The sequence below is a fragment of the Chionomys nivalis genome, chromosome 5 (assembly GCF_950005125.1).
Source record: "Chionomys nivalis chromosome 5, mChiNiv1.1, whole genome shotgun sequence".
NCBI classification, from domain to species: Eukaryota; Metazoa; Chordata; class Mammalia; order Rodentia; family Cricetidae; genus Chionomys; species Chionomys nivalis.
Window position 1 is genome coordinate 62,224,416 of NC_080090.1, and position 12,127 is coordinate 62,236,542.

Here is a 12,127-nt window from a genome sequence, read left to right on the forward strand (position 1 = left end):
CAAGCAGGGTGAAAGCAGCAATAATATGTGTGTTTCAGTAGAAAGGAAAAAAACAAACCTTCAGGAAAATTGTTAATTGCTTTCACTATACAAAACCTCTCTGGGAATTTACCACAGGCAACACTGGTGTGATAATATGTACAAATTTTGGTAAAAGCCACACCATCTGTGGGACTTTTCTCAAAATAGATCAGAATATACGTCTCTGGTCAGTTTATTGTATCCTCATTGCTGAAGGAGAATATAATGATAGTAAGTTTCACGAATGGAGAAGTTGTTCATGATTCCTTCACGTGGCAACAGCAAGATATTGTCTTGGGTTGTACTGTTAGTTCTTCATTCTTTCCTCCAGTCCTTCCTTTCTTCTTTTTCTTCCTCCTCCTCCTTCTTTTGCCATTTTTTTACTCAACTTATTGCTTTAATCCTTGTTTAGCCCAAGATCCAGAAGTTAAAGGATATTGTCACTAACCAGACCACTTTCCCCCTTCTTACCATGAAATTATCAAAACAACAATAGTGGTGTTTCTTATCTTTGATGTTCTAGACTCCCATCCTCTGCACTAAAGAGGGGCTGTGGACCCAGGAATTCAAGTTGTGTGAAAACCTGCAAGGAGAATGCCCGCCACCCACTTCAGAGCTGAATTCTGTGGAGTATAAGTGTGGACAGGGATATGGGATCGGTAAGCCCAGGACATCTGCTCATGTTGCCTACTTTGCTTTGAGACTAAGCATGTAGCTATGGCTGGATCTGTAGCCCTGAAAGCAATGATCAGCTGCATCCCACCCCATGGTGCTGGGCTCCTATATTACCTGTTGGTGTGGGCAGGATTACTTGAGGCGGCACCACTCACGTCATTCCTCAGTCTTTCTCTACACAGGACTGGGTTCCAGAGCCTGTGGGCAAGCACTTAAGTAATTGCAGTTAAGTTGTTCCGGGCCAGAGCCACTTGGAGTAAGGTTGAGCCAACTTTGTCTAAACTGGCCCTACACATCACAGAAAAGATTTGTAATGTGAAACCTTATGAGATTGTATCTAAATTCTGAATTACATAGACCTGAAAATTTCTTGGGAGAGTCTAACCCGTGTGATATAAATGTGCGCAATATGAATTAATTGAAAACCCAGTCATCTCTGAATTGATTCTTCACTGTGTTCTAAGTATTATTTGTATTATAATGTCTTGTGCTGATCATAGTACACAAAGAGCTGGATTATCAGGGATCTCAGGTGTCTCTTCAGTGGTGTTTCATAAGCAGATTCTCACCCTCAAAACTTCTGATTTTTATTTATTTTATTATACATATATGTTGGCTCCTAAAAATAATGTATTATTTACCTAAAGACACAGACAATAAGAAATGAAAAGAAAGTTAGAGACTACTTACATTGTAGGAAAAAATGAGTTTCATTTGACTAGGCTTTGAGGAAGAGGCACTTGGGTCTGCCATGTAAGCAAACAGGACAAGATTTTTCTTTGAGAGACCAAAATCTCTGCTTCTTTTGGCTGTTTCCTCCCTTACTCAAATAAGTTTCTTGGTTGTGTAGGTAATGATCTTTAGCATGCAACTGGCAGAATAGGATAAGCCCTGGGGTAATATAGTAACCTCTGCACCATTTCCTCCTTGTATTGAAGCTACAAGGTAACAGGAGCTATCAATATAAGCTATTGGGAGATCAGAATGATATTAAATACACTAACAAGGCATCTGTCAATCAATACAGAGTTTGACTAGCTCTGATTTGGGGATGTGGCAATCTGCTAAACCAGAAATCAATCTTTTAATTGTTGAATGGCTCAGAGATGTATCAATTCCTGAGGAGAGAACATAGTGGATCAGGCAGAGGAGGTGGCACACGGAGAAAGGAGTTAGTTTGTCACACTGGCTCTTTATGTCCTTATGTAACAGTACCCTACAGGTACGCAAGGGGCAGAAGTCAACCCTGCCTATAACTACTATGATGTTATAATCTATAGTATAGACTTCTTTCATGTAGACTAAGCAAGCATTGAAAACGAGTGTGGTCTGGGAGGTCCATGGCTCTGCTATACACTTCCATTCCTTCAGGTGCAGTGTGTTCTCCATCATGCGTCATCCCCCCTAGTGATCCTGTGCTGCTGCCGGAGAACGTGACTACTGACACTTTGGAGCACTGGATGGAACCTGTCAAAGTCCAGGTGAGGGAAGGGTCAGTTTTGTGCATTGTAAGTCCAGAGGCTGCCAACCAAGACTCAACTGGCAGAACATTAGATGTTCTCCAAATATCCTGCTATCAAATATCCCTGCGAATGATTCCCATAATCAAGGACAAACTATGAGATAAGAAAAGAAGAAAAGTGACTGGGGTGGGGGGATTCCATTTAAAAGGGAAGGTAGAAATAAGGCTCAGAGATATAAGCAATGAGGAAGAAAGTGAATAATGAAAACAAGGCAGGAAACGTGAGGATAAACTGAGGAAACATAAGATGGTAAGAGGAGGAAGGAGGAAGACTATATTAGAAAAGGTCCAAGTAAACCTTCACTTGGGGAGAAGGCAGGTAGCAGACATGATGAGAATTGGATTCAGTTTCCCCTGTCCCCCCTCTTTCTAAACCCTGAAATTCTTCCCCTGGGTCCTCTTCATAGTCATCAGCAAAATCTGATCTACCTTTGACATCTTCTCTGGAAACCCCATTTGCTCTCTCTCCCACTTGAAAACTGGTCCTCCCTGACATCACGCCTTCCCGAAGGCTCGACACTCTCTTTCTCTCACTGCTCATGTCTTAGTGTTTGTGTTGAGGGATGGCTGTCCTCCCTTCTCAGAGCCTCTTCCAAACCGTTTTTCCTCCCGAGAACCTACCACACTTGAGATTAACGTCAACAGAATAAAAGCTTCACCATCTTCATGGCCACTGTCCTCTGAGCCTTAAGTTGTGCATTCCTCCTAGTTTTAAGCATTGTAGCTCCCAGGACATAGGTCCTCCAGATAACATCCCCATTAGAATTTTGCATATATATTTCTGCAATTGGAATAAACTGAGAAGTAATATCTCTTTAGTCCATTGTTTAATACCTAGGTTCTCAAAGTGGTATCTAGAAAATGCTAAGTGTTCAATTGCTATTTGTGAAAATGAACAAAAGAAATGAAAACAAAAGTCAAGAGTTGAATGGTGAATATTTTGCTATGAGTTGTAGTTTCTCAGAATGAAGGTGGAATGGGATATGCCTGCTTTAGACTCTTCAATTAAATCCTTGAAAAACACTTGCTAAAAATTTGCTAAGGCGTGGGTTCTGAATCTATACATTTTGTTCATAAATCATTTTTGTTTTGTTTTGTTTTGGGGGGTTTTATTGTTTTGTTGTTGTTGTTGTTTAGTTTTTGTTCTTGTTTTGTTTTTCCAAGACAGAGTTTCTCTGTGTGGCTTTGGAGCCTGTCCTGAAACTCACACTATTGACCAGGTTGTCTACGAACTCACAGAGATCCGCCTGCCTCTGCTTCCCAAGTGCTGGGATTAAAGATGTGCTCCACCACCAGGCCATAAATCCTTCTTAAGTTTCTTCTTTACCTCACTGGCTTGAGCCCCAATGTGATATTTACTGTTAATTAGTAGATTGCTACTTAGTTTTGATTTTGTTTTGTTGTGAAAGATGCTGATTTGGCATTCAGAAACATTGTTTAATGCAGTGTGAGGAATGGTTTGGTTTATGACAGAAGTTCTTTGGGAATGCCTGCGAGGCAGCGATTATTAGGTGTCATTGTCTTCCAGAAGACATCCAGGAAACTGTTACAGAGACAGACTCTTTCCAGAGTAGAGAACCATTTGCTCTCTTGATGAAGCCTCCCTTTCCTGCTCTATCCTTTAGGAGGACCATTATTTACTTAGAGAGGTCCTAATGCATTTCGTCCATGTTTGGGTGCCTGATGCCCTGTTCAGTACCTGGTGCTCTCAAGCATCTTTAAAGCATTGGCTGTATGAGTAAAGAATTGTTAGAATACCACTTTCTTCTTGAGAAACAAATATTTTCTCCGCACACAAGCCAAATCTGAGAAGCTTCTTGCTGCTATGGGTAAACACATCCTTGTTAATGTGGAGTTAACTCTGGCCAAGGAAATGCAGAACATTTTAAGCCAGCACATTGAACAGTATCATTCTTATTTTGCATTTGTCATAATTATAGTCTGATTAGTAAATTTTTAGTTTTGGACACAAGTTGTTTTTATGTGATATTTAAGCAACACTGAAACCCTGCAGTCTAGGCATTAAAAAATATAGTTTTTAAAGATTTGATTTGCATTCATGTGCATATGTATATATATGTGTATACACACACACATGCATATATATATATATATATATATATATATATATATATATATATATATATATATATATATGCTAGGTGTGTAAGAGTGCATACAGGGCCTGGAGGACAACATTGGGTCCCCTGGAACTAGACTTATGTGTGGTTGTGAGCTGTCAGGTGTGGGTACTTGGAACTGAGTGCTGGTTCTCTGTAAGGTCAGAAAACATTCTTAACTGCTGAGCTATCCAGCCCTGAAAATGTTTTTGTTTCTCGTAAAGCTGAACTCACTCACCTGAATTCTGCTAGTCACCAGAAGAATGGCCTCAGACAATCTGCTCATTGTTCTAGGTTTCTAATTCTTCAAGTAAATGAAGATCATTGACATCTCCATGGGTTATCTCAGAATCAGAGGAGAACCATATGAATAGAGTTTAAATTGATTGGTCCCTAATAGTCTTTCTCAATCAGTTGCCAAGCAAGAAAGCTTCATTTGCTTGTGCCCACTCCTTATCATCTGTTGTAAGACTTCCCTGCTCTTTATGATTAGGGGATATGTGTCCCATCACAGTGTTTTGTGACACAGATGCAGTAGTGGAAATCTTGAGATGGGTGTCATGATGCTGTGGAAAACAAATAATTGCAGCATAAATACTAAAAGTTCAAGAACACCTACTTTGAGTATAGTTCAATTGTTTGATAAATAATTCTCATCTCTGTAATGGAAATCTCTGCTGTCTATCATATTTCAAATCATTTTGCATCCAATGAGACCACAGAGTAAAGAACTAAATGATATCCTTCTAAATTCTGCTTCAAATGACTTCATTCTTTGTAACAAGAGTGATAACTTATATTTGAATAATACTTTGTTTCCAAACCCCTGTGTATGTCCACTACTACCACCACCACTACTACTATTACGAAACACACACATATACATATATATACATATATATGATTCAGATTATATATGTAACTACACATATGTAATTATGTATATAAATATGTTTTCTGTATATAATCTGAATCTCATCACAAATTAATAATCTTAGAAAGACTTTATTATCTCTACTTTACATATACATAGGCATTGCTTGATAATATACCCAAAATTAAGTCAAGTGAAGAAAATGTCTAAGCAGTCTTCTTCTTCTTCTTCTTCTTCTTCTTCTTCTTCTTCTTCTTCTTCTTCTTCTTCTTCTTCTTCTTCTTCTTCTTCTTCCTCCTCCTCCTCCTCCTCCTCCTCCTTTTCCTCCTCCTCCTCCTTCTTACTCTTCTTTTTCTTTTGTTTTGCTTTCTGTTTTTTGTTTTTTTCCAAGATAGAATCTCTCTGTGTAACAGACTATCCTAGAACTCACTTTGTAGACCACACTTAAACAAGGTCTTTGACTCTAAATTGTGTGCCAGTACCTGTATCACCACAACCACGGCAGTCTTTTCCCCTCTAGCTATCTGCTTGGGATAGTTTTGCCGTGAAACAGAAAATAGGCTATTCTTTTCAACCATGAAAAATACCAATATCCACATTTCCTTCCCTTATCATGAAACCTGGAGAAAATTCATCGAAAGAGAAACATTTTCCTCTAACACTGCTTTTCTTTCTGTGGGATAGAATTTGGAGTTTGGTTTTGCTCTTAAAGAACAGTGAGGCATGCTTTCGGATGGCTATTTACTCTTCTCTAGAGTTAGTTACTGTTCTCCAGAGGGCCAGTTGGTTTGTATTCCTGCAAATGATGGCTGAGATTCAGAATACTATACATTTTATTAAAGAAACAATTTCCTAAAATCTACATTGTCTGGGAGTTTTGATGAAAAATACCCCTAAGAAACAACTGAGAGAGAGGAAGGTGATTTGCACTCAAAGCTTCTGGGCGCTCCCTTTCATCGTGAAGGAAATACTACTTATCCTGTAGTGTTCTTATAAAAGTTAAACACACACACACACACGAAACACCCAGCACAGTTTCCATCACATAAGTCTTAAGTTTAAGTGATATTTTAATTTGTTTAGTATAAATTTACCCTTTTAAAATTTCCTCCACCTCTGTGAAAATTGTGCCACTTAGCTCCATAGAACAAGAAAACATTGTTTCACGGTTTGCTCATGAGTGTGTGTGTATATGTAGATAAATATCTGAATCGTTTGCTCTTCTTTCTTTATCCTGTTACAAACATGGCTTGGAAAAATAGAGAATCAATGCCTCTTCAATACTTCCTATTGTACCAACTTTGACTAAGAAAGTCATTTCTTTTTTTTTTCCATTTAAAAATTTACACTTCCTCCCCTCCTCCCATTCTCCTCCCACTTCTCCACTCACCCTCTTCCCTCCCCCTCCCTCCTTAAGAGAGGGCAGGGAACCCTGCCCTGTGGGAAGTCCAAGGCCCTACCCCTTCCATCCACGTCTAGGAAGGTGAGCATCCAAATAGACTAGGGTCTTAAAAAGCCAGTACATGCAGTAGAAACAGGTCCCAGTGCCATTATCGATGGCTTCTCAGTCTGCCGCCATTGGCAGTCACATTCAGAAAGTCCGGTTTGATCACATGCTTGTTCAAAACCTCTTGATTCATAGGACAGAGTGATAATACACACACACACACCACCACCGCCGCCACCGCCACCACCACACTATTCTGTTTCAGTTTTACAAGAACACGTTTCCTGTAAGAGACAGTACGCCAGAGTATGAAATTCCCAGGTAGACATTCTGGGTCTTTGACATTCTGGGTCTTTGACATGATGACTGGGCAGTGGAGAGGTAGGGTGCTTTGTGCTGAGTCAGTGTTGATACCATGGTTCACGTCCTGACTCCCAGGAACAGCTACTGCTGTCTCCTGACATCTGCCTTTATTTCCTAAAAGTCCAACATCTCCAAGTTGCTGAGAGTGTGGGACACACTTCTCCAGACCAGGAGTATGTTGCCATTTTCAAGTCTCCATGTTTTCTTCTCTTGATTTCTTTCTTTTTCCTACATTTGACATGCTATCCCAACTTCACACTGAGCAGAAAGGGTCCTCAAAGTAGGTTGACACCTCACCCTTCATCCAAGCATTATATCCTGTATGATCATAGAAAGAACACAGTGTAGGAAGGCAGAGAACCTGCAGGATGGAAGCAATGATGGAGGAAGGTCATTGGCTAATAAAGAAACTGCTTTGGCCCATTTGATTGGCCAGCCTTTAGGTGGGTGGAGTAAACAGAATAGAATGCTGGGAGGAAGAGGAAGTGAGCTCAGATGCAGGGCAGCTCCTCTGAGAGACAGATGCCATGCTCTCCTCTCCAGAGCAGATGTGATGAAGCTCTGACCCAGGATGGACGTAGGCTAGAATCTTCCCGGTAAGCGCTCCTTGGGGTGCTACACACATGAATAGAAATGGGCCAAGCAGTGTTTAAAAGAATACAGTTTGTGTGTCGCTATTTTGGGGCATAAGCTAGCCAGGCAGCCATGAGCCGGGCTGTGGGAAGAGGCCCGCAGCTCCCCACTACACCAAGTAAGGTCCCAACACCATGCTTTCAAATTCACCCTTCTATCGGGACATGGTGAGACACCCTATGACTACAGTGCTCAAGAGACAGGAGGATCATAAGTCTGAAGCTGGTGTGGGTTACATGGTGGAAGGAGACTGCCTCAAAACCCAAGAAACCACTGCCAGTAAGGTCTGGATAGGAAGGCATTTGTTCATTCATTCATTCATTCATTCACTCATTCATTCATTCCTTAATTTCTCACTCACCCGTTCATATGTTCAAGTCCCATCCGATTTAACAGGAACACTTCTTTGAGCTCTGTTTTTCTAAAATCTTATGAAGGGGTGAGGTGAACTATTTATGGTTATCTTCATCTGCCCCTTCATGAGGGTGGTTTGTGATAGCTTGACTTCAAAATGGGAAAATCTATATTTTAACATGGAAAGATGCAGAACTCATTTTATGAGCTGATTTGTTTTTAACACAATGCAGCAATTGTTTGGCTGGAACTACGTTTCCCTAAATTGCATTTGAAAGTGATTCCTTCCTAAGCACAAGGCATCTACCATTGCGTCTCATTCTCCACCCCACCCCCATTATTCTGCTTCATAGATTCCTACTTCCCAGACTGGACAATTCTTTCCCCTCCATCTTAAAAGCATGATCATAATTATGAAATAGTCAGGTGCGAGCTAGCAAGGCTTCCCCAAGGGACGGATTTGGAAGGACCGTTTGTAAGACTATCCGTGATCCCTGTCAGCTCCCCAGCCCTTCAGTAGCTTAGTGACGTCAAAGCTTTTTATCTTTATTTTGATTTGCTTTCTCAAATTAATCCTGAAAAAACTAGTGGTGCTTTCAGTAATCAGAATAGTTTAAAGGAAAAGAGAAGCACGGGGCGGGGATAAAGAGGTCTTGCTGTGTGGGAGCTCTGACTTCTCAGTATATGGTCTCATCCTCCCTTCTCATTATCATTTGCTCCTTGCTCTTTAACCTATCATACGTCCAAAAGCAATTCTGTTATTTTCATTTCTTTTGCTATAACTAAGTATATGTGAAATCCTTTCATATGTGCAAATGTAAGATAAATCCATCATAGTGAGACTGACAATACTCACTGACCTTTAAATGCTAACTCAGTTTTCAGAGTAGTTCAGACTACCGTACCTCGTTAATCTGTGTATGTTGCTAAAAGTGGGTAGTATGTCTGTTGTACCCATCCTAGATGCCAAATCCGTGAGACAAAGGCCCGGTCTTCCTGTCCCATTCTTTATGTCAACTTTCAGGCAGGTGACATTACAAGCACTGGACAACTGTTAAATGCAACGCTGGGCCCCCAGGTTTCTCCTGAATCTCCTGGCTTATGAAAGTCATCCACCCACAAACACAGCACTTACCTGTAAGGGCATGCTTATCTTACATGGTGAGGTGGAGCTATTGGTCCCTGATACAAAGACAATTGCAAGTGTTACCCAGAAACTGCAAGAAGGAAGTGAACTGGGGTGGGGGTGGGGGCAGTGAGTCGGACAGATCAGTGTGAGCACCTGGTGAGAAGCCAATTCGATTCTCTTCTAGGCCTAGGGGCCCAGAATCGCCTTTAGAAGTTGTCCATTGCTTATAATGTATCAGCTGCCTGAAAGTTGACATAAGGAATAAGTTGGGGAGACCGGCCCTTTCTCTCAAGGATTTGGCTTCTAGGATGGGTACAACAGACATATTACCCACTTTTAGCAACATACACAGCTTAAGGAGGAATGGCAGTCTAAACTGCTCTGAGAACTGAATTAGCATTTAAAGATCAGTGAGTATTGTCAATCTTACTGTGATGAATTTATCTTAAATTTGCACATATGAAAGGATTTTGCATATACATAGCGAAAGGGATGAAAATAACAAAATTGGCTATCCATATAGGCTAGATCAAATAAGTTAAAAGTGCACGCAAGCAATTGCGTACTTGTTAACACCAGTTCCACAATTTTGAGCCACATTCGAAGCAAGCTTTAACTAAATACTGACCAGGATGGACTCTAGTCAGGTTCATTCTGAGATTCCCAGGCAATGGTCATGAGTCACACTTTGTAGGACTTTAAAAAAGCAAAACCCATAATTCATTACATTTCCCATGAAGTCCAATCAGGGGCAAACATACATCTCAATGTATTTCCTGTCTGTACACTTCCCACCTATATGTGATTGAGCACATCCGTTAGTCATTCAAACAGATTTGTTGAGGGCAGTGAACATGAGGCAAGTTATTCCTCAAGAACTGCAGTTCTCAGCCTTCTGGAAACTTACCTTGCCCTTGGGCAGGTGGGGCTTACAGGGTTAGCTTTGGCTCTTAAAGTGCTATGCATTCAAGAATTCTAGGAAAAAGAATTTCTTTAAGTCATGGCTCTTCAGACATAGCCATGTAATAATTTCTTATAAATTACTTAAAATTTTAGTCTTCTGCCTAAGAACAGATTGCACTCATTGTGTTGTAATTGCCTTTTCAAATAACACCTTCAGTACTCTGAAAGGTCTGATACCTTAGGGAAGGAACAAGAAGATGAAGGTGGCACCAAGTTCCCACTTGGAGAGTTTCTTCTGTCTTCACACTACCCAGCAGGGTTAGTGGCTTCCGTGAGAAAGACCAGATGCTTGCCAGGCACATGGAGAGGACGCTTGCCTTCAAAGCAGCAGAGTTGCTTGTGGGTCAAACACAGAACTGACCATGTCTCCCATAGACCTAATGTCTCTGTTTTTCGTGTTTCTGTTCTAGAGCATCGTGTGTACTGGCCGGCGCAAGTGGCACCCAGACCCTTCCCTGGTCCACTGTATTCCATCATGTGAGGTATGATGTGAGTTTCTCCAGTTCAAGGCCCTGTTTTTCCTGATCCCTCTTTCCTTCCTTACTTGTTTCTTAAATGCACCTACCTCCTAATCTCAGATTTACAGAATTTAGGATTTCTGAACTCAGTTTTATTTTAGTAAAATCTTCAATCATTTAAAAAGCGATCCAGAATTATTTATGGTTTTTGGGATTCTGTAACTAGGCCTTGGTTGGAATTAGTTAAATAAGGATTTTACTGTAGACAATTTTGTTCAGCCAGCACAGTGCTTAAAATCAACTTTGGTGAGTGTGTGTGTGTGTGTGTGTGTGTGTGTAAAATTGAGTTTGTGTGTGTCTGTGTGTCTGTGTGCATTTATGCAGACAAGGTATTACACTGCAGTCACAACAGCCCAGACTAGACCTTGGGGTAATCCTTTCACCTCAGCCTCCTGAGTGGCAGAATTATCCATAGGTAGGGGCCACCAGGCTTGGTTTAAAATTGAGAGTCATATAATATCGCACATATACATATTACAAATTAAAACAAATATAAAATTATTGTGCAAAACTTTTTTCTTACAAAACAAGAATATCTGGAAGTTTGGGCTATAATTAGGGAACTTGAATAGCAGGTACAATCTCAAAACAGATATTACTCAAGCAGATGTTACTCTAGCGAGCATGTGGTTCACTTCTTCCCCGTGGTCACCTTTCCGAGGCTCCCCTCCTTTGCATCAACTGCAAGGTCATAGAGGTGTCTAAGCAACTTTCTAGGTAGACGTATATTGCACCATGGAGTGCTCTGACCTAGATCTTCACTATATCAAGAAATCCGATCATCCTCCTCCACAGTGGATTTCCCTTTCAATGGTCACTGCTGGCACAATGACTTTTTAACCTGACAAAGAGGAGACTAGACTGAATCAGATCATTGCCTAGAGAGTTGACTTAAGCACTGTTGACACTGAGAAGAACAATACATACGTAGCCCATTTATGCAAGTCCTCCAATCCTGGGAACAGCTGTGACAAATACACATATTCTAATCTAGGTACTGTTCTGCCCAGCATGCCTGGATCTAGGGAAAGGCCTGACTGAGGTTGGAGAAAGCATGAAGAAAAGACAAACAGATAGACAGGCAGATACATGGAGGCACAAAAAACGGCATCAGATGGGCGAGGATCTCTGTGGAAATGCTGTAACACACAGAGAGACTTCGTGTGTTTATTATATAGAGTTGATTATATAACAAAGAGGCGGGGCTATTGCAACTGTACAAGGAAGCTGAGTTGAGGATAAACAGTTGGATCAAGGGAACAGGCTTAGCTAATCTTAGTAGGAGCAATCTCTGTAGGGGAGCAACCTGCAGGCTCTAGATATCAGGGAAGAGAAAGCTAGGGTGGACATTTTCCTATAGACAGTCAACACCCATACTTTGTCCGCCCTGAAAGGGTTTGCTACCCCTCTCAGTGGCCGTGGTCATGTCAACAGCACCCATTCTCTCAGGACTCCTGTTACTCGTGGTTTCTCCACTTTCCACACGCCACTGCAGATTTCTTCATCCA

General features: G+C 41.0%; 1 protein-coding gene across 1 annotated transcript in view; it reads left to right on the forward strand.

The window, feature by feature from the left end:
* Positions 1–12,127, forward strand: part of Pappa2 (pappalysin 2) — a 230,250-nt gene that overhangs the window by 180,034 nt on the left and 38,089 nt on the right. The window contains exons 18-20 of the mRNA XM_057770373.1: positions 545–680; positions 2,068–2,177; positions 10,512–10,583. Coding sequence (XP_057626356.1) covers positions 545–680; positions 2,068–2,177; positions 10,512–10,583 — 318 coding nt within the window. The remainder of the gene's footprint in view (positions 1–544; positions 681–2,067; positions 2,178–10,511; positions 10,584–12,127) is intronic.